Source organism: Pseudonaja textilis, chromosome 6 (assembly GCF_049901715.1).
Source record: "Pseudonaja textilis isolate UNSWEBS1 chromosome 6, rPseTex1.2, whole genome shotgun sequence".
NCBI lineage: Eukaryota > Metazoa > Chordata > Lepidosauria > Squamata > Elapidae > Pseudonaja > Pseudonaja textilis.
The window spans coordinates 38,722,925-38,745,292 of record NC_141995.1 but is presented as its reverse complement, the minus strand read 5'-3'; the positions used below and the strand labels follow the sequence as shown (position 1 = coordinate 38,745,292).

Here is a 22,368-nt window from a genome sequence, read left to right as displayed (position 1 = left end):
AGATGCAGTAAAAGTGCTACGCTCAATATGCCAGCAAATTTGAAAAACTCAACAGTGGCCACAGGATTGGAAAAGGTCAGTTTATATTCCAAATCCAAAGAAGGGCAATGCCAAAGAATGTTCAAACTACTGCACCATCGCACTCATTTCACATGCTAGCAAAGTTATGCTCAAAATCCTACAAGCTAGGCTCCAGCAGTATGTGGACCAAGAAGTAGCAGAAGTACAGGCAGGATTTCGAAGAGACAGAGGAACTAGAGATTAAATTGCCAACATGCACTGGATCACGGAGAAAGCTAGGGAGTTCCGGAAAAACATTACTTTTGCTTGACTATGCTAAAGCCTTTAATTGTGTGGATCACATCAAATTGTGTCAAGTTCTTAAAGATATGGGAGTACCAGACTATCTCATTTGTATCTTGAGAACCCTATATGCGGGTCAAGAAGCAACAGTGAGAACAGGACCTGGAATCACTAATTGGTTCAAAATGGAGAAAGGAGTCCGGCAAGGCTGTATACTATTGCCTTGCCTATTTAACTTATATGCAGAGCACATCATGAGAAAGGCCGGGCTAGATGAATCAAAAGTTGGAATTAAGATTGCCAGGAGAAATATCAACAACCTCAGATATGCAGAAGATACCACTCTAATGGCAGAAAGTGAAGAGAAACTAAAGAGTCTTTTGATGCAAGTGAAGGAGGAGAGTGCAAAAGTTGACTTGAAACTCAACATTAAGAAAACTAAGATCATGCCATCCAGCCCTCTCAATTCCTGGCAAATAGATGGGGAAAAAATGGACGTAGTGACAGATTTTATTTTCATGGGCTCTAAGATCACAGCAGATGGGGACTACAACCAAGAAATTAAAGGAAGCTTGCTCCTGGGGAGCTATGGCAAATCTAGACAGCATACTAAAAAGCAGAGACATCACCCTGCCAACAAGTGTGTATAGCCAAGGCTATGGTTTTCCCAGTTTCAATGTATGGCTGTGAAAGTTGGACCATAAGGAAGGTGGAGCGCCAAAGAATTGAGGCCTTTGAACTACGGTGCTGGAGACGACTTCTGCAAGTCCCTTGGACTGCAAGGTGATCAAACGGTCAGTCCTAGAGGAGATCAACCCTGACTGCTCTTTAGAAAGCCAGATCCTGAAGATGAAACTTAAATACTTTGGCCACCTAATGAGAAGGAAGGGCTCACTGGAGAAGACCTAATGCTGGAATGATTGAGGGAAAAAGAAGAATGGGACAACAGAGAATGAAGTGGCTGGATGGAGTCCCTGAAGCAGTTGTCATGAGCTTAAATGGATTCCGGGGGAAAGTAGAGGACAGGAAGACCTGGAGGAATATTGTCCATGGAGTCATGATGGATCAGACGCTTTACAACTAACAACAATAGAATGCACCCTATTCGTTTTTTCCTGCTATTTTTTATTCTTGTTTTATTTTATCAATCTTAATTTATTTTAAATTGTTTAAACATCATTTACTTTTTGAAAGGTCTGTGACTGTGAGGCATTTGCTCTTTTCTAGCCACAAACCTTTAAACCACCCTTCTAGTTCGTTAATTACTCAGAAATCACATTCTTCAACCAATCCCAAACCCTCCTGCACGACATTGTTTGACTCAAGCAATGGGGAGTGGAGACATGAATATTTGCATAATATATGCAGGCAAATGAAAGATGAGAATCTGAGGATTTCTGATAAGAATTGTTCTCCTGCGTCCTTCCTCGTTCCCTAACAAAATGCCGAAATAGCCTATATTTCGAGAAACCGAACAAGTAGAAAATATATTCTACTTTCTCTGCTTTCGTTTTGCTCACTATAACCTACAAGATAAAACGGTCAACAGTTTTATAAAGCTGAAAACGGCAACACTATCACACGAGCGTTCTGAAGACCTGCTCTCTAGGCTACTTGCGGAGGACTTGTTCCTCTGGGCTTCCTCGCCGCCTAGGGGAAAGTCCCCGGACCCCGGGCAGAGAGTGCCGCGTGCTTTTACGCGCGTTGTACCCTCTCGCAAGCTCACGCTTCTTCCGCCAAGAAGCCCCAGGGCCGAGCGGGTGAGTGCGGAGGGGCTCTCGTCAGCTCCATAGTTACGCAGGTAGTGCGCATGTGCTCCTTTCCCAAGGAGGCGGTCGCACCAACAAAACGGGGCTCATTCTCAGGACGCTTCTTTTTTGCTTGGCCGACGTCTCTACGGAGCCTTGAACTGCTACTTCTGCATCTTGTAAACCCACGAATTTTTATCGGTCCCGGAAAGCGTAGAAAGACTAACATCGTTGCGGTTGTATTTTTCTGCGATTAGTTAATGCAAGGGTTTTTTCTCCTTGTTTTGGGGGCTTTTGACAAGGCTGTTACATGTGTACATCAATATTTGCATTAAAATCTTGTAACTTTATGTCCGCGCGTTTGGGAGATGGTTCTCCGAGTGACGGAGTATAAAAAATAAATCTGTAAGAGCAGGTTGACCTATGTCTATGGCACGCTTTCCTCCAGAGCCCCAGGGAGTCTCGTGCAGGTTTCCGAACATTTGCTCTAGAATTACTATACTCAGAGAATTCCTGGTTTTTCGGCTACTTTCCCCAGCCAAATCAGAGAAAACCATCGCTAAAGGTAAAAATGCACGGACGTAACTCGCGAGCAAACTGCTTACTCTTCCTGGGCAGATGATTAGAAACACCCAGTTTGAATCCACAGAACTCTTAAGAGCAGCACCAATTGACCCCCCCCCCTTTTTTTTTGCTCCTTTTTCGATGTAATTACACGGCGCCACCTAACTAGAGCCGGGATCTGTGAGGGGCGTAGGACGGCAGGGGGAAGAGGAAGCCTAACTCTTGCCCTCAAGGAGGAGTTGAGGTTCTTTCTGGAGTGGATGAGGCGACTTCATGCTCGTTTGTTCACGCGCTCATTTCAGACGTTGCCGTAGATCCCGTGTGACACTGGGATTCAATGCGGTTGGGATGTCGTGAAAACCCTGCCTGGAGGTTACCTTTGCTTTCCTTGAATTTGGTTACCCACGTTTCTCTCCCAACCTGCTCCTATTTTCATGCCCTACTAAAAGCGGTGCTCGTCAATCTGCTTCGTCCCTGTGGCTTTATTCCTGCTCATCTCCTCCAGCTGAGAAAACTGAAGGAAAGAGTGGGAGCGGCCTAGGGCGGGGAGATAGCAGTTCCCTTGAGACCCGGCAAAGTCTAATTCTGGCTCGGTCTCTTTAAATGAAATCCCGCCTTTCCCTCCCGCCCTGTTTGTCTTCTGACGTCTCACCATGCTGGACCAATGGTATCGGCCGTAAGGGGAAGGCGGGAGAATGTGAACCGGCCGCACCTTATAAGGACAGGGCCTTGCGCATGCGTACTCTGCGGATCGAAGGGGGTGCGAGGAAGGAAAAAGAGGCGGGGAGTTCCAAGTGAGGCAGGAGAGCATTTCTCTTAGCCCCCCTCCCCCTTCGGCCGATTAAAGACGCAGCCACCTGAGAGTCTCCCTCACTGCCCCCTTTCCTCCCTTCCTGCCCTGGAGCGATCCGAGCGGGCTGAACGAAGAGGGAAGGGGGTGTCACGTCCGGTAACGATGTTGGGGTCGCCGGGGCAACAGCCCGCGGGGGCGGGGTCTGGGGCGACGGCCGGGGCAGCTGCCGGTTCTGCTGCCACTGCCGCCGGCGGGGCCGGGGGCATCGCGAGCTTCCCGTGCGGAGGGGCGTCCGAGAGGCTGTTGGCGCGCTACGTGCAAGACTACCTGGAGTGCGTCGAGTCGTTGCCGCTGGACATGCAGAGGTTGGCCTCGCTTCTGCGCGAGATGGACACGCGCTGCCGTGGTGAGCAAGAGGGGCGCGAGGGCGACGGGGGGGGGGCGGGATGGAGCGGGGGTTGCGCCGATGACGGGCGCTGGCAACTGATTATGGAGACTGCTCGCCGCTCAGCCCAGTCGGAGCGCTCTTCCTCCTGAAGAGGAGGGGCGATCTCCTTCTCCTCCTCCCGACTCGTTGGGTTGGGGGCAGAGAAAATGGCCACCCTTCTTTTGCCCTCACCCCACCCTATGGGGGAGGGAGCGGCGCATGGGAAGAAGCCGGTCCGAGGAGGCTCCGTTTAGGCCCCGAGGGAGCGCGGGGTGGGTGGCGGCCGGGGCCGCTCCGGCTTCTGGCGCTGACAGTCGCCTTGGTTTGCCGCGTTCACGCGGGCCCCTGTCACGGTCCCGCAAGTGAGGCGGAGACGAGGAGGCATGTTGCCTTGTTTGGGATGATGCTCCGGATGTGACAAATACGTGAAAAGGTGTCGCTCGGTAAGATCTTCCCTCCGTAGGCGGTTATGTTTTAAAGTTGGGGATAATCGTAATGCTGTTTCAGTAGCTGTATGAGAGTAAAGGTGAGGGGTTTTGGGTGGGGGGGCGGGGGGTAATCATTTGCGTGCCGATCTTGCGAGAACACAAGTTTCCCAAGTCACTTGCTGCTAGATAGTTTTTTACTTGCCTCACAGTAATACAGGTGTATGTAGTCCTTTAGACCACCATAGAATGCAGGAAATGTAATGTTACTTCAATAATGTTTAAAAGGGGAGGATTGAAATATAATGCCCAATTGTATCAGTAGACTCAGGTACACGTGTTTTATTATGAATTATATATTCTTTTCGTTAGTACATCAGTAGTGACAGAAGCTAGTGTGTATGTGTGTGTGTGTGTGTGTGTGTGTATATATATATATATATATATATATATATATGTGTGCGTGTGTGTGTATGTGTGTATATATATGTGTGTGTATAGATATAGATAGATAGATAGTATTTAGGTTTCTTCGGGCATTTTCCCACATCTTAATACTTGTGCACAAATATTAAGATATGGGAAAATACCTGAAGAAACCTAAATACCATACATATAAATTCCCACGAAAACATATAGGAAAGGAGGGGACTCCTCCACATTAAAATGCATTTGATTATGCAACTTTTTGCACTGATAACCGGAAGTGCAGGTCAGTCAAGGGAAAGGAAGGTGTTGGCCTCTTGAAGTGAGAATTACTTTGGGAGAGAAGCACACAACAGACCAATTTATTAAAGAGTCTTACTGAGTTTAGCAGCATTTACACTAGAAGAATATTGAGGATTGTCACTATAAACTTTTTTGTAGGTAGTTGGATATAATTTTACTATGGTTTTGAATTGGGACTAGTCTGAGCTCAGCATACAGGGTTGCTGTTTTGGGAAATTGGAGGCGTGGTGCCATGCATTAGACACCATCTTCACATCCTGAGAAAAAGATATAAATCAGATAAAAAGCATTTTTCATTTTCCTTAATGTATTAAATAGTAGTTTACTTTGTGACTTTAAATAAGGCAATTTTGGCATATAGCTGCCAAACTGCAGTTATAAACTGCTTTTGTTCCTATTTTCCTTCTAAAAGATGCTGCAGTTCACTCCATAATAAAACTTTATATTGAAGATAATAGAGAAATTGTTGAAATGTTATTTTGATTAGGTTCTACTTTGCTAGCATTTAGATTAGAACATCAAATACATTAAATAAACGTATATGGGATTTGTTCTTTTATTTCTTTAAAAAGAAAGAAATAGAATTTCAAAATACAAAACTGCAGAAAAAAATATGGAAAACTACAAAGAACAGAAAGTGGTGATATACCTCATCTATTAATCAAATGTCAAATAGATTTCTAAATCTGTATTGGGAAAAATATGATTGACTAACATGAAAAAATGTCATGAAATCTCTGCCACAAAAAACTTAATTCATTTTTATTAGTTGGTAAAATTACCTTTTCAAAAATGAGTAAGTTACATATCTCTCAAAACTTTAATATCAAGAATAACTACAATTTATGAAAATATTTTAGGAATAGCCCAAGCCCATAATCATTTCACAAAAAATAGTCTAATTCCAAAATTTCAGGACATACTTTAACATCTTAAATTTTAAAAATCCCAGTAATTCACATATTAAATTGTATGACTGAATTTTTTTATATTGCCAACAGAGGAAATCTGATATGCATCCTTTCAAATATGTTTTTTGAGGTGTCCAGTAAATTCTAAATAGGATATTTTAATGAATACATTTAATGGACTGAACCAATTTTAACTGAAACATTTTTAAGATCTGCAACCATTGATATTCCAGCATGGAAGGTTTATATTCTTTAATTTTGGTTTTGGTGCTATGTGTTAAAAATGTATTATCTTTATGATTTTTTTAATCCTGAAGGCTTATTGATTTGTAAAATTGTGATCTCAAATGTACAGCATGTCCTTGAGTAGTTTTCTGCAACGCAAAGCAGTAGCTAGAAACATTAAGCCTTGGGAAGCATAGTCTCGCATCTGATGAGGGGTATCCCAAAAGAATGTGATATGACTCCTTGTTATATTCAGCTAACAAGTGAAACAAGAGCAAAGTTAGACTGAGCGAGTAATAAAGGACCATACTGTTTCATTGGCTCAAAAGCAATTTAAAGTGCCTCACTGTTCCATAGCAGGACAGAAGTAGAATAGCAGTTTGCTGATCTTGTCAGACGTCTATGGAGCTAGTCCTGGCTTATTACTATAATTTACATTTTATATTTAATATTGATAAAATAGAAAACAATGATTTAGGAACTTTGAATTTATGATTTACTTTTGTGATGCTTTTCAACAGAAGCTTTGAAAGAAATTGATGAGGTGTATGAAAAATACAAAGCTGAAGATGATCCTGCACAGAAAAAGCGTTTGCAGCAGTATCTTCAGCGAGCTTTGATCAACAGTCAAGAACTTGGAGATGAAAAAATCCAAATAGTTACTCAGATGCTTGAATTAGTAGAGAACAGAGCCCGGCAGATAGAATCCCACTCTCAGTGCTTTCAAGATCTGTCAGACACTGAAAAACCTATTGAAAAGTCAAAACAGGATCTATGTCAACCAGAAAGATCTTCACGAAGACCCCGTCGGCAACGTACTAGTGAAAGCCGTGATATATGCCATATAGCAAATGGAATTGATGAGTATGATGACCAGCCACCTAAAGAAAAAAGATCCAAATCTGCTAAAAAGAAAAAACGGTCTAAAGCTAAACAAGAAAGGGAAGCTTCACCAGTAGAATTTGCAGTTGACCCTAATGAGCCAACTTACTGTCTTTGTGACCAAGTATCTTATGGAGAAATGATAGGCTGTGACAATGATCTGTGTCCCATTGAGTGGTTTCATTTTTCATGTGTTGGACTCACTTATAAACCAAAGGGAAAATGGTATTGCCCAAAGTGCAGAGGAGACAATGAGAAGACTATGGATAAATGTACAGACAAATCCAAAAAGGATAGAAGATCAAGGTAGTAAATGCTCTAGTGTACAGACAGCTGTGTGGTTTCTATAAAACTATTTAATAAGCAGATTAGTATTTTAGAATAATGCATAAAACTATGCAATAATTTTTAAGATGTACAGTAGTATTGGACTGTTCACAGATGTCAATACTTTTTTCTGCTTTTTAATATTCTGCACTAAACCAAAATTTTCAAACAGGGTCACATGGGAGTAGCACAGAAGGAATTTAGGAATTCCAAATTCCTCACTCTTTTTAATTGTGGAATTATGGTGATATATGAAGAGGAAATACTGGAAAGATAATCATGTTAAAACTGATTTGTTGTGGCTGTAAATTTAGTTGAATATAGCATATTTTGCTGAGAACATGTTAGTTCAATGATGCTTTTAGTCTTCAGAATTCTAAAGATAATATTTGAATCTATTGCCAAACTTTAAATTTTAAACCTTTGAAATATAAAGCCAGTTTTTCTTCGTGTCTTCCATGTGATCTAGTATATGTCATTAACTTATTTTATATTAATTTTGTGGTGAGTTTATAAGTCTGTTTAAAGAAAGTATATTAAACAAATACTGGAAGAGTTGCAATCAGCATTAATTGCAGTCCTAAACTGGAGTATTCGTTCTCACTATGCTCTTCAGTTTCTTCAGTCCTTTTGTGCCATCTTGTTCATAATTCCTTAGATGTTTAAAAAATGTAATCATGTTGCAAAATTTAGATATACAAAGAATACATAAATACTGTAAGATCAGTTTGTGAAGTAAACTTGACTGATCTTAATATTTTATCTTAATTTGATTTACAGCATCTAAGGGCTTAGCAAAGAGCATTCATAGGAAAAAAAAGTTATTTTCTAGAAGAGTACTCCTATAGGCAACTCTTAATGAAATATTTTACATTGAAACAAATAACTAAAGAATCCCCAAACTAAATATTTCTTTAATGGAACAGTTTTGAAATTGATGATATACAGCTGTAGTCATCTGACTGCCTAATTTAATGCCATAGATTTTTCCCAGATACTAATTTTATTTTTTATAGAAAATTAGAGTACTTCATTTTATTTATTAGACATTACAGACTCCGTGTAAGTAAATCTATTGTAAAGCAAAAACATAAGCACACCAGCAAAAAAATCCATTATTGAATTCTTGTTCCTATGGTGTGAAATAACATTTGGCCATTTCTTACATTTTGAGTGAGGTTTGAAAAAAAAAAAGCTTGGATACTACAAAAAATTCAAATTAATTTAAATATTCAGAAATTATTTTGAAAGCATGGCAGTACAGCTGCATCACATGGACTAAAGATATTCAGCCGTTTAACTAGAAATTGTTGTACTACATAAGGATTGGATTATTTCACATAGCCATTATATCCATGTTAAATCTGAAATTGTGTCTCATGAATTAATTGTATCTACTAAACTGACCACAAGGTATGTCATGGTCAAATGGCATTGCCTTCTATAAATATCATGTCTTACCTTGTTAGGGGGACACTTAATTGCACATTCATAATATAGCTATAATATGCTTTTATTTTGAATATTTGCCCCTCCCCCACCCAAACATAGTTCTGCAATGGACAGATAAAATGAAATTCTAACTTAGTAATATGCTTCTGTAGTTGCTACTTACTTTTCTGGATGATCCAAGGAAAGAAATCACACAATAATTTTATGATGGTGTGTAAAATTTTGAAGAATGTTAATTGACTAATATGTGCACTACAACATTATCATAAAACAGACTACTTACATATTCATATCTATTTGTGGACACAATACTTCTGTACCCAGAGAGCGATGTGCATTAACTTCTGATAAGAGGAACCAGAATGTGTCTACTTTTGAGAAAAACTGATTCTTAATCAATTACAATTAGTCAACTACATTAGTAAAATTATGCTTCCTATTTTGAGAAACTGTATTATTACTATGAAGTTCTGTTTTGATTTTTTAAAAATATGTTGTTTGATATAATATGACAATCTCCTTGGTTCAAAATTTATAAGCATAAGCACATGGAAATTAGAAATGTGTCATCAGAATGTATCAGCTACTTGGATCTAATATTTTGCATGCTCTGATTTATGAATAAAAAATACTGGTTGTAAAATTGTATCTGAATTTCCCCCCAGTTTTTTCTATTATACATTCATAGGCTGGAATCCAAAGAACTTCTGTATACAGAAGGTATCTTTCTAATTTGTTTAAACTGGATTTTTTTTAAATAAGTTTTCTTTGGCATATAAAATACAATTAAGTATACTGTAGGATGTGTCTAGCTTGGAATGAGATTGAAAAGTAAGATTCTAGGTAGGATATGACGTGGTAATGTGGAATGCATGTATTATATTCTATGTGTCTGGTGACACCTTGAACAATAATTATAATACATTGTTAAAGCACTAGTGAAACTAGCATTTTGTATGAGTATTGAATTTTTCCTAATACCCTCAATTGTTACTATGTTAAATGCACACTCATTTCAGGTTCCATAAATCTTATTGACAGCCTGCAACAGTCTTATACATCAGAATGAAAAGAGTTCTGATGTGAAGTGTTATTTTCTTCTAATCCAAATTTAACCATGTATCTTACAAAAGTTAAAGGTAAGAATAAGTCAGAAATTGCCATTTACATAGTAGCATATATTCTGTTGCATCACACAGTATATACTACCTAAAATATATCTGGACATGTTTCAATATAACCAAAAAGAGTAAATGAGCAATATTTAGCATGACTAAAAAGGGAGGTTGCCTCACAAAATGGGCTAATAATAATAGTATAATCATTAACTTCTTTTATAGTTGAAAAAATAATAACTGACATCTTTTCCTCTTGCAGAGAAAGAATATAGGTCTATGTTTCCCTACAAAGCCAGTGTTTAGTCTCTCTGCTTGCTGCTGGCCAAAAGTATTGACACCCTTGCTTATTTTAGTAATTACAAGAATCTGTTAAATTATATATCAAAGTGTCTGTTGTATGAACTGTCATGGTGAATGGCATTTACTTTTGTCAGTTTCAACTTACTTTATGGCAAATTGAGATTCTTGGGAAAAGTGAGGAGTAGCAATACTTTTGGATGCATCTGATTTCTAAGAGTTGCATGAATTATTTCATATGAATATTATATACATTTACTAAACAATATAATGTGAGATATTAAGGATTTTCTTAGCATGGTGATTTCCAATTGAAAAAATAATATATATATAGTTTTCTAAATATAACTTCATAATTAAATTGTTACTCATCCCGTTTCTATGCTTTGGCTAAAATTGTCTCGAAAATTGGAAGATTAAAATAAACAGATTTATCCAACAAATCCCAGAGAAACCCATCAACACCACCACCCCAAAAAAAACAACCCCAGGTATATATTGTAGAATATTGTAGAATATCCTTAATGTATGGAGATTTCCCCACTCCCTCTTCTCTGCAGAATGATAATGGAGTGATTAAAGCTTTTGTGCAAACTTATTCTTTGTTCACTCCACATGAGTTCAGTAATTCTTATGTTTATGACTTGTCCAAGTGGTCCTTACATTCCTTTCAGTGAAGAGCTGCTTCTGTCATGGGGATTTTCCTTTAGTTTCTTGACTTTTTTTTTACACAGGGAGTAAAGATTGAAAGGTTCTCATCTTGCATACTTTTTTACAATACTGTATGGGGCTAAGAGAAAGGCAAAGCTGGTTGCAGCAACGTTTCATTTTCTTCAATTATTACCAGCTGTATCTTTCTCCTCTGACTTGCAGATAATTATTGGGGAGAAGGGAGAATTAATTTACAGGTAAGAGAATTAGTATTGTCTTTTTATGTTATGCACAAATTGCTTATTGTCTTTTAAATGTTATGTGCAGTTGCTTTAAAACAAAAATGATTTTTAAACTATGTCAAGTTTCATTTGTTTATGCTTGATTTTATTTTGTTCAAATTCTCTTTTAAATATTTTCACGTTCTTCTTCACTGCTTGATGAGTCTTCTCCAAACAAATCTTTTCCTATTGAATTTTCAGCAGTATTTATGCTCATCATTTTCAAAGTGGTAAGAGTAGAGCTGTTGCTCAAGCCTAAAAGAACTGTCTTTTTGTCACAAGCAACAGTCATGCAAGATATTTTGCTATCAAATGTAAAGATGGATATAACTGTGCCACTCTCCAAATCCCAGAAACTGACCTCACCTAAAATGGGAGAGAGAAATGCATGTTACTACATTTAGTTTGGTTTGGAAACTTCCTTCATTTTAAGAACAACTCTCTTGTATTGGGGTTAATCCATAGCAATAAGGTTAAAAAAACCTTTGGTATAATTTATTAGTGATAAATAGAAGAGAATATAAAATTCTGAAATTAATAATGGAATAGGACATTTTTTGTTATTTTTTGGCACTGCTATAATTACATCTGCCACTTTTATTCTTCAGAAGTATCCTGTTTAGTAGGTAAGTTCAGATTTGTAACTATAATTTATATGTAGGCACATAGGTATCAAAAATATTTTTAAATCTGTTTTTATATTCCATTTGCTAACATTTTTACTGAAGCATGTGCTTTGTTATGCAAATATAATGTTATGCAAAGTTCTTGTGGAATCTGTTTGGCTTGGATTCAATTTTGCAAAAAAAAAAAAAATAGCATCGTACAGCCATTGTATAGCCAAAATTAATGGATATTAGATTGCGTAATTTCTGAATTGCATCTTAATATTAAGATGATGTATCACTCTGGATTCAAAGGGAAAGAGGATAATTCAGAACACACAGGGAGGCTTATGTCACACAATTTGCGGTTACCTTTCCTAGGCTTACACAGCTTAATTTTTTTTTTCAGGAAAAAATCAATTGAATTAAAGAATTATGTATACTGAATCATCTTTTCTTTTTTTAACCACTGTAGACATAGTGCTAAATAGTTATTTTATTGATTAGAATTTATTAATAAACCACAGTGGGCTGTATTTTAACAGCTAGCTGAACCATAAAGCCTGTGCTATTGATGGTAATCTTAAGACAATTTAAAAAAAAAAACATGATTGAGGATAGGGGCATAAACTTGCAGTCTATGAGCTGCATGAATCTCTATTTGTGGTGCCAGGGTCTTCAGCATTGAATAAAATGCTTTCCAATCTTTTAGAGATATAAGGCATTATTTTCACTGTTTTAAGACACACATTCCCAAAACATCAGTTTGGTTTTTCCTGTTTGTGTAATACATAATGCATTCATTATATATTTCAGATATAGGTACACCAGAAAATAATAGTGTGCATCAGGGGTGGGATTCATATTTTTTTACTACTAGTTCTGTGGGTGTGGCTTGGTGGACATGGCATGGCTTGGTGGGTGTGGCATCTCCGTTCCATTCCCATTCTTGGGGGAAGGATATTACAAAATCCCATTCCCTCCCTACCCTACTAACCTGCTTTCCAGCTTATGTGCAGGGCATCATAAGAAGACCCAGTCGATCAGCTGGGACTTGGGAGGCAAAGAATAGATGGGGATGGGGCCAGTCAGAGGTGGTATTTGCCGGTTCTCTGAACTACTCAAAATTTCCACTACTGGTTCTCCAGAACTGGTCAGAACCTGCTGAATACCACCTCTGGTGTACATTCTAAATACTCATAAAATGCTACCGTATATGGCAAGCAGAAATTTCTTGTGTAAGTTATGTGGATGTTTAGGATCAGAATAACAATAGTGTATTATTAAGTTTGGTGTTTTAGTTATAGAATTAGTTATAAATTACAGGTTATAATATTAAAAATCAAAAGAACATGGGTCTTGGAACACATTTTTTAACCTACAAAAGAAATTACGAACAAACCTGCAAGTAGAATTGCTTTTGTTCCATCTAATATATGCAATTTGCTATTCACAGTCAGATCAAGACCTTCATAACCTTGCATTAATTTGTGTTTATGCTTAAATGGATCCCAAATTTTAATCCTATAAATCACAAGAAAGAATGTATCAATTTGGACATTATTTAGAATTGATAATATAGATATAATTAACAAACTTAACATTTCTTTCAACCTTACCTACTATTTTGTAAACAGGAAATCTGAGAATAGCATATTGTAATTTGAGAAACAACTTGTTTAATAATTATTTTGTATATAGCATCATATTTCATTAGATATTCACCTAGCCTTCCATCCTTTCAAGGTCAGTAAAAAGAGGATTCAGATTGTTGGGGGCCATATACTGACTCTGGAAACCGCTTAGAATGCGGTAAAGCACTATGAAGCTGTATATAAGTCTAAGTGCTATTGCTGTAATTAACTTTAGCAAAACTTCCAATCACTCTCTGAATTGATTTACACTGGACTATTTAAATAACTTCTGGTTTTAGTAAAAGCAGTACATCTTAATTATATAGTTGGATCCATTTTGCACATTTACATAAAAATATTTAATGTCTGTTATATTATTTTTGGTGGTATGCTAATTTTAATAATACCATTTTACATTCCTGGAAGCTTAAAAAGAGGTCTCTGATACATCAACTACTTTTACATTAGTAGGGAGGGAAGTTGCATTTGAAACATATAACCTCTCAAAGCTATCTCAAGTTGTTTTTGACTATTATGAATAAATGCTATGTATCTAAAATGCAAGAATATCTCACTAGATAGGTAGTCCTTGACTAACAACCATTCATTTAGTGACCGTTCAACATTGCGACACTGGAAAAAGTGACTTATGAAATTTCACACTTAAAATTATTGCAGCATTCCCATGGTGTAGTAATCAAAATTCAGGTGCTTGTCATATTTATGGCAGTTGCAATGTCTTGAGAGCATGTGATCCTCTTTTATGACTTTCTGACAAGTAAAGTTGATGGGAAAATCTGATTTATTTAACATTTCTGTTACTAATTTAACAACTGCAATGATTCTCTTAACAATTGTTGCAAGACAAGATTGTAAAATAGAGCAAAACTCACTTAATAACTGTCTCACTTGGCAACAGAAATTTTGGGCTCAATTGCCCTAAGCTGAAGACTACCTGTATATATGTACAGATAGTCCTTGACTTACAACAGTTCATTTAGTGACCATTTGGGAGCTATAAAGCTCTTCCAAGGAGGGAAAATGGCAACCAATGATCCTCTGGGCAATGATGTTAATTCTCTGGAGTCCTGTCCTATCTGCCACTGTGCAGTTGGCAAACCATACATAGGTGCAATACTCTCTACGGTGTAGTGCTAGAAGGTCAGCAGCAGTTTTTCGTTCAGTAGTTGTTTCCTGAGAAGTCCCAGGTAGTATAATTTCTGCTGGGCCCTTTTGACCAGTGCTGCAACGTGAGTGCCCCAGGTCAGGTCCTCTTACGATAACACTCAGAAACTTAAAACTGGCCACTTGCTCCACTCGGTCTCAATTGATAAGCAAGGGCTGGGTGTCTGATCTATTCCTTCTATAGTCCACTATAAGCTCCTTAGTCTTATTGGTGTTAAGGACCAAGTTATTGTCTCCACACCGTGAAAGCAACCGGTACACCCCATCTTGATAGGTAGACTCATTCCCCCCCCGCCCGCGGAGATGAGTCTCACCACTATTGTATTAGTATTTAGTATTTATGTTGTATTTAGTATTTACTTACAGGTTATCCACCATCACTCCAAAAACGATCCTACTGCCATCTGCAGTAATGGCTGTACAGCAGACATTAGGCTCATTTTTTAATCTTTTTCTAACCTATATTTTTATAACAGAGAAAAATAGAGTAAATTGGTTATGGGTAACTTATATACAAACTATATATAGATTTGCAGGTGTATAACTGCAGGTAATGTTTTCCTGTTCATCCTTATTCTTCCAGAACTTGGCTGTATTGTGGAAAGGCAAGGAATGAAGGAATAATGTCTGAAGTAAAATGCCCAAATGTCAAGAGCCACACTTCAAAACTGGGCAGGGCCAGGATCCTCTTGGGAAGGAGGTTTGAGATTTTTAAGGAATAAAATATATCTGTCATCTACAACATTAAGACTATGCTACCTATTTTACACCTTCCATGTGCCTCAAAATGCAAAATAAAGACTTGAAATATTTAGCTCCTGTTCTTGAACATTTAAAAAAGATGTTTTTGCATATTTTTGCAACTCTATACTTAAAAGATATTGTGGTAGATCTGGGTATTCGGATCAAAGAAGGAAAGTTTTATGATAGAATAACCCAATTCAAATATTCCGAAATTAGGAATCATTTTAAACTAATTAATGGAAATGTGAAAAGGAATGATAAGGTAAATCATGCTAGTTCGCAAACTATTTGCAGAGAGCTTAGATTATGTATTGATTTGGAAACCATGATACCACAAAAAAAATTTGTTGCCCAAGAATTGCAGAAAATATACCTTTCCTGTGATTAAATTCCATAGTGTTACATAGCTGATTTTTTCCTCCTCACTGTAATTGGAAAGCACTAGATAATGCCCAGTATATGTTAAGGTAGCATTATATAAAAAAAGCATTGATTCTTTGCTCTCAAGTGTATGGACATAGGACATGGTTTCCAAGCTGAACACTGACAGATGATATGCATAGTAGGAACACACAGCAATCTGTGAAAAGAGAAAGGCAGTTATTTGAAAAACAATTAAAACATATTTTACATCTGGCAAAAATAAATAACATGGTTCTCCTCTGCAAAGGTTTTGACCTTGCTACTTACTAACTAGAAGGAGAAAGCAAGAAGTAGGAAGCAATTATTTTTCACAGTGTAATAGGACATCCTCTAACCCCCACTCCTCTAACCTCAAACTATCCACTATTGACCTCACCCCATTCCTAAGAGGTCTGTAAGGGGCGTGCATAAGTGCACCATCTTCCCTGCCCTATTGTCCCCATTTATTCGTACCTATTTCCTGTATTCTTACTCATGTTTATACTTATACCTATTATCTTGTAAGCAATTGACAAATAAATAAAATAAAATAAAAATGTTGGATTTCTTTATGAAATAAATTAAGCACTAAACAATATACAGTACTGTGCAAAAGTATTAGGCAGCTGTGCAAAAATGCTGTAAATTAGTTTAGTTTATTGTCATTGCACCTCGTACAATGAACAAACACCACCTTCAGTGCACATCATGACCATGAAAATAAACACACATCACACATGGAATTGAAAACCCCCGACACCGCACCAACACTGCACTATACAGTAGAATTCAACAGCTACTGCCCTACTGTTGCCCTGCCCTGCCCTGTTTCTGTTTCAATTAATGACTGTTTCACCCTACATATGAAATTGATGATAATTAGCACCTGCTTGGTATAATTGGTTAATCATGCACCTAACTCTAAGCTTGGCAACTTTAAGACTTGTGGACCTCAACTCCCAAAATTCTCCAGCCAGCTATGGAGACCTCTTCTCGAATCCTACAGAATCCCTGACTTTGTGCAAGTGTAAGAATTGCTGCTGTTTTAAAGGCAAAATATAATCACACCAAATATTGATTTGACTTGTGATTTCTTACTCATTTACTTTCCATTTTGTTAATTGATAAAAATAAATGATTAACACTTTTATTTCTAAAAGCATTCCTGATTTGACTGTATTTTTACACAATTGCCTAACACTTTTGCCCAATACTTTCTTCACAGGGTTCCTTTATATATCAGCAGGACTTACATGAAAATACATTTTATTTATTTTATTTATATTTAGTAAATTTATAAAGCTACAGCAATGAGTGAGATAATAGATTGTTTCATTTTAAAACAAACTAAATTGAACTCAGAAAAGTATCCAGAAGTTGCAGTTGGTGCAACATATAGCAGTTAAGACTGTTACACTAAAGCATCTGAACACTAAGTACACAGGTAACCCATGTTGAGCAACTGCCTTGTTTGCGGTAATTGGGACTGGAATTTCCATCGCTAACCACTGCAGTCATAAAGCATGGTGCTATGTGACCATTGCTCAGCAATAGCAATCCCAGTAGTCCCTATTGCCATCAAATGTGAACCTCACATGACATCATGTATGAAGAAGCAAGAATCCAGAAGCACTTGCTTATGCCTTTGAAATCAAGCAGGCCAGTAGTCACAAGCTGCAGGCAGGCAGGCAGGCAGGTTGGGACTATAGAGTACAAGCAGGCAGGAACCATGGATGGGTACTAGGAATAACAGGCACATACTATTGTGTACAGGCAAGTGGCCGAATGCTATGGAGTATGACATTGTCATGTCTCATGGGTCCCCCTCGGGATAAAATTTGCAGTCTTAGGGGACTTGCAACCTCCTGCCGACAACCCCATTGACTTTGCTTGTGGGAAACCAGCAGGGAAGATAACAAATGGCAACCACGTGACTGAAGGATGCTGCAACTGTCATACTGGTTGCTAAGCATCCAAATAATGATCATGACTGGGAATGCTGCAATGGCTGCAACTTTGAAGACTGGTCACACTTCCCCCTGTTTGGAACCATCGTAACTTCAAATGATCATTATATAAAAGACTACATGCAAGGTTAAAGGCAAAGTACAAATTTAAAAATATATAATAAATGGCACCTTGGTATGATGTGCAAAACATCATGCTGTCATCTGTGCCACACACAACAGGAAGATACCAGCATAGAAAAGTCTGCATTAGTTAACTTTTGAAAAGCTACAATGTCAAATGAGTTATTTATTGTATCTTAACATCTTTATACAACAAATACATGTAGGATATTAAGCATGTTAACATTTAAATAAGTATGAATAAATACATATAAATAGTGATTTGGTAAGTATAACTCACCTTCTCATCTCCACTCAGGAGGAATTGATCAATAGTATTGTTCTTCTCTTTAGCTAGTTTTTGTAATGTCTCCACCTCCAGTTTTAGTGCCTTTTCTTTTTTCCTTTTCTTTCCAGTATTGATTTCATTTCGCTTTTCCCAGGGATGCCATAATGCTAAGAGAAAGGCATATGTAAAAAAAGCCTATGATGTTACACATGAAATGAAAGTAATTATTGTGATTTTAATAGTGGTGTTAAAGGACTTTAACAGCTATTTTGTCTCAGCAGAGTCAAACATTAAGCAATCTTGGGCTTTGGTTGGTATTTGGAGACTTCTAGGAAAAAGTAAAATTGTAGATTAGACTGGGGAAATTTTAAAAAAATCTAAAAATGACAGTAGCAAGTTATAAATAGGAATAGCACTTAGACTTATATGCCACTTCATAGTATACAGCACTCTGTAAGTGGTTAACAGAGTCAGCATATTGCCCTGAACAATCTGGGTCCTCATTTTACTGACTCAGAAGAATGGAAGGATGAGTCAACCTTGAGCCAGCCAGGATCAAACTCCTGGCAACAGATGCAGAGTTAGGCTGCAATACTGCATTCTAATCACTGCACCATTACTGCACCAAGACAATAGCCTTCCCCTAGAAAAGGAGCCAATACTATGGTTCTCCCTGAAACATAAAGTTGGAGGAAGAAACCTGTTGGGTATAACATTGATACACCAACTAAGTTTGGGTGAATAAATATATAAAACCAAGGTTTGGGTGTTTGTAACTTGTAGCTTTAAGCACCAAACTGCTTGTAATTAACTAATTAAGGGTGCGGTTACAAACGGCAATAAAAGGCAGTAAGAGAAACGTAACCTCTCTCTGCTTGTTTTGTCTGCTTGCTACTGTTTGTTTGCTACTGTTTGCTACAACTGTTTGAATACCTGAACGAAAGGACTATTTCATTGATGTGCTGATATCCTGTGAATACTCAGCGTTGTCTTCAAAAGGAAAGGTATCAGAGGAGAAGATATCTTTACAAGCAGATAAGGATATAGAACTGACTAGTGAATGAACTAAGTTACTGAATGGATATATTTGTGAATGACATATGGACTGATTGACAATGTTTAAACTCTAATTGGATTAAACAACTATTTAAACTACAAAAAAACAGTGTTTGTCATCAGTGTGTGTAAACTCTAGGGCCCTTCCTCTCTCATTTGGCTGCCTGGCTTGACTGCTGCTGCACATTCTGTTTGGGGGTTTGTCCCCAATCACTAACATTGGTTATGGGCCCAGTGCGCACAGTCTAACTAACGAGGATATAGCAGTGAGAGTTGGTGTGAGTTGCACATTACTGTAAAAACAAACTGTTTTTTCATTGATTTTTAAATAGTTGTTTACCTGAAGAGCAATGGCACAAGTAAATTTGCCTAATCTGTCCATGATATCCAGACTAGATGGAACAAACTATGTTTCATGGTCAATGAAATGTAGTTTACTTCTACGAAGAGAAGGTTTGTGGGACATAATAACAAACCCACCAGATGTGACTAACTTAGATCCTAATGTTGAAGAGGATGACAAAAAGATACAAGACTATAAACAAAAGAATGAGCAGGCTTTATGCATCATAGGACTGACTCTCTCTGACCAGCAACTTATCCATATCCATGGAGAGGAAAATGCTGCAAACTGCTGGGAGAACCTTAGGAAGATATATGTTCGGGACAGTGTAGGAGCTCATATATATCTTACACGCAAACTATTTCGAACACATCTTCAGAAGAATGGAGACATGTTAACTCATTTAAATTGTATGAAGAGCATTTTTCAGGAATTACAAGAAAAAGAGCTTATATTTAATGAGTTGCAACAAGTATACATCATACTGTCTTCATTAGATCAAAGTTATGATGATTATGTGACTGCTTTAGAAGTATTGCCAAAAGATAGTTTATCATTAACCGAGATTACCGGCAGGCTATTAGAAGAAGCCAGAAGAAGGTGTGAACGTGACCAGCTGAGAGAAGATAAACCTTATAAAGAAGAGAAATTATCTTCAAAGCTTGAAAGAAACCAACTAAGTAAATTAAAGCACCCGGAAGAAGAGAATTTATCTTCGACGGCATACACAATTAAAAGTGTTTTAATTGTGGAGGCAGAGGACATTTGGCAAGATTCTGCAGAAAAGAAAAAAGCCAGAATGTAAAAAAGCCAAAGAAATCTTTTGAACTAGCCACGTTTAGCAACTGTGATGTGAAGAATGATTTATGGGTGGTGGACAGTGGTGCATCCCACTGCATCACGAGAGATAAGACAAAATTTATAAAACTGTCTACAAGCTCTCAACATATATCACTTGCTAATGGCTGGAACCTCAAGGCCAAGGGAGAAGGTATTGCATACTGTCCATGCTTAAACCAGGATATAAAAATGTTGTATGTACCACAGTTAAAGGTGAACTTGCTTTCTGTAAGGGTATTAGACAAACTAGGTTATGTAATTACATTTAAGGATAATAATTGCATAATTGAAAAAGATAACAAAAAGGTAACTGCAGCTTTAAATGGAACGTTGTATGTATTACATGATAGTAAGAAAGGGGAGGCACAGACTGTATTTAACAATATAAAGCCTCATAATGAATGTATCCATTTATTGCATAGGCGTTTGGGGCATGTAAATTTTAAAATGCTAAAACGTACAGTAGAGTTATCTGATGGAATAAGGTTAAAACCTTGTGATAAATATTTGCGTTGTAATGTCTGCTGTGAAGATAAGAGTAAAATATTGCCTGCAAATAGGCTAAATGGTTTCAAAACTAAAGAACCTTTAGAAGTAGTATTTGCAGACATTATAGGTCCAAAGAAACCCAGTATGGGGGTGCTCAATATATACTGAGCATTATGGACCATTATTCTAGATATGGGTTTTGCTACCTAATGAAAAGCAAAACTGAAACATATCAACATTTCTTCAACTGGTTAAAATTTGCAGAAAGAAAGACTAAACGGCAACTGATAACCCTGGTGACAGATAATGGTACGGAATTTGTCAACAGCAAATTCCAGAATAGATTAAAGGTAGCTGGAATAGAGCACAAGAAATCTGCACCATACAGACCACAACACAACGCATTTATTGAGAGAAGAGGCCAAACACTACAGGCAATGGTTAGAACAATGTTAACTGATTCTGGATTACCTGATTCTTTGTGGGGGAGGCCACAATGTGTGCTAATAACATATTGAACAACGTTGTTAATACAACTACTGGTGAAATCCCATTCACCATGTGGCATGGCAGGAAGCCTGATCTGAGTTACCTGCACACATTTGGTGCACCAGCATGGGTGCATATCCCTACACAACTCAGGCGTAAAGGGCAACACAGAGCTAAACAATTATTCTTCGTTGGTTACCAAGCAAACCATAGGGCATATAGATTTTGGGAGAAAGGCACATCTAAGGTGTTATGTAGTGCCAATGCCCAATTTCTAGAGCACGTAGGATGGGATAAGTTAGAACAGGATAACAATAAAGAAGTAATTATTGAATCCTATAGAAATCCCATTAATTATCCCTGTAACTTTAAGAATAAAGTAAAGAGACAAATACAGGCAGAGATAGAGCCCATAAAGGAAGAAATAGTACCAATAGCTGAGCAAGCTGAGGAACATGAACAGGTAGTAATTCAAAAAGTCCTCATACTAGCCCAGCAATTCCCAGAAGAACTACACAAATATCTAGACCGCCTGATAGATACCAGGCTAACACAGTGTGCCAGATTAATAAAGTTCCATATACTGTAGATGAAATAAACATGTATCCTACTAAAGATAAGGAAAGTTGGTATGCAGCAATGAATAAGGAATTGAAATCCTTAAAGGATATGAAAGTATATGAAAATGCGAGATTACCTGTTGATATAAAACCCATTGGCTGCAAATGGATTTTTAAGATAAAAACTGAAAAAGATGGTAATATAATCCATAAGGCACGATTAGTAGCCCAAGGTTTTAGACAAGATGCCAATGACTATGATGAGGTATTTGCACCTAGCCTTAAAGCAGCAACATTAAGGGCAGCTTTAGTGTGGGCAGCAAGTAAGAAATATATAGTCAACCATCTAGATGTAGAAACTGCTTACTTGCACGCTCCACTAAGACATACTGTATACATGAAAAAACCTATTGGATTTAAAGGTGAAAATAATAATGATTATTGGTTGTTAAAAAAGAGCCTCTATGGTCTTAAACAATCAGGCTATGAATGGAACCAGTATATTGTAAAGGAACTAAACAATATAGGGT

At 37.5% G+C, this 22,368-nt stretch overlaps 2 protein-coding genes and 1 non-coding gene across 11 annotated transcripts in view; 2 read left to right on the top strand and 1 right to left on the bottom strand.

Moving 5' to 3' along the window:
• The first annotated feature begins 1,886 nt into the window (after nucleotides 1–1,886).
• On the top strand, nucleotides 1,887–2,174 carry LOC148125454 (RNase MRP). Its single transcript, XR_015744226.1, has one exon.
• A 1,180-nt stretch (nucleotides 2,175–3,354) lies between these two features.
• Nucleotides 3,355–16,862, top strand: ING2 (inhibitor of growth family member 2). Of its 5 annotated transcripts, XM_026699662.2 has the most exons (4): nucleotides 3,358–3,814; nucleotides 6,647–7,313; nucleotides 11,075–11,109; nucleotides 15,141–16,862. In XM_026699662.2, exons 1-3 carry the CDS (start codon nucleotides 3,571–3,573, stop codon nucleotides 11,076–11,078), a joined length of 915 nt encoding a protein of 304 aa, XP_026555447.1. In that variant the 5' UTR covers nucleotides 3,358–3,570; the 3' UTR covers nucleotides 11,079–11,109; nucleotides 15,141–16,862. The 5 variants fall into 5 exon arrangements, with proteins under 5 accessions (XP_026555445.1, XP_087792478.1, XP_087792477.1 ...); XM_026699660.2 differs by lacking the exon at nucleotides 11,075–11,109 and having other exon boundaries at nucleotides 3,355–3,814; nucleotides 15,141–15,301; XM_087936352.1 differs by lacking the exons at nucleotides 11,075–11,109; nucleotides 15,141–16,862 and adding an exon at nucleotides 10,936–11,051 and having other exon boundaries at nucleotides 3,357–3,814.
• Nucleotides 11,213–22,368, bottom strand: part of RWDD4 (RWD domain containing 4) — a 59,007-nt gene continuing 47,851 nt past the window's right edge. For all 5 annotated transcript variants that reach the window (XM_087936350.1, XM_087936347.1, XM_087936346.1 and 2 more), the window contains 5 exons: nucleotides 18,074–18,228; nucleotides 15,675–15,881; nucleotides 14,922–15,016; nucleotides 13,141–13,262; nucleotides 11,213–11,499 (listed from right to left, as the gene is read on the bottom strand). In XM_087936350.1, coding sequence (XP_087792476.1) covers nucleotides 11,261–11,499; nucleotides 13,141–13,262; nucleotides 14,922–15,016; nucleotides 15,675–15,881; nucleotides 18,074–18,228 — 818 coding nt within the window. In that variant the 3' untranslated portion in view covers nucleotides 11,213–11,260. The remainder of the gene's footprint in view (nucleotides 11,500–13,140; nucleotides 13,263–14,921; nucleotides 15,017–15,674; nucleotides 15,882–18,073; nucleotides 18,229–22,368) is intronic.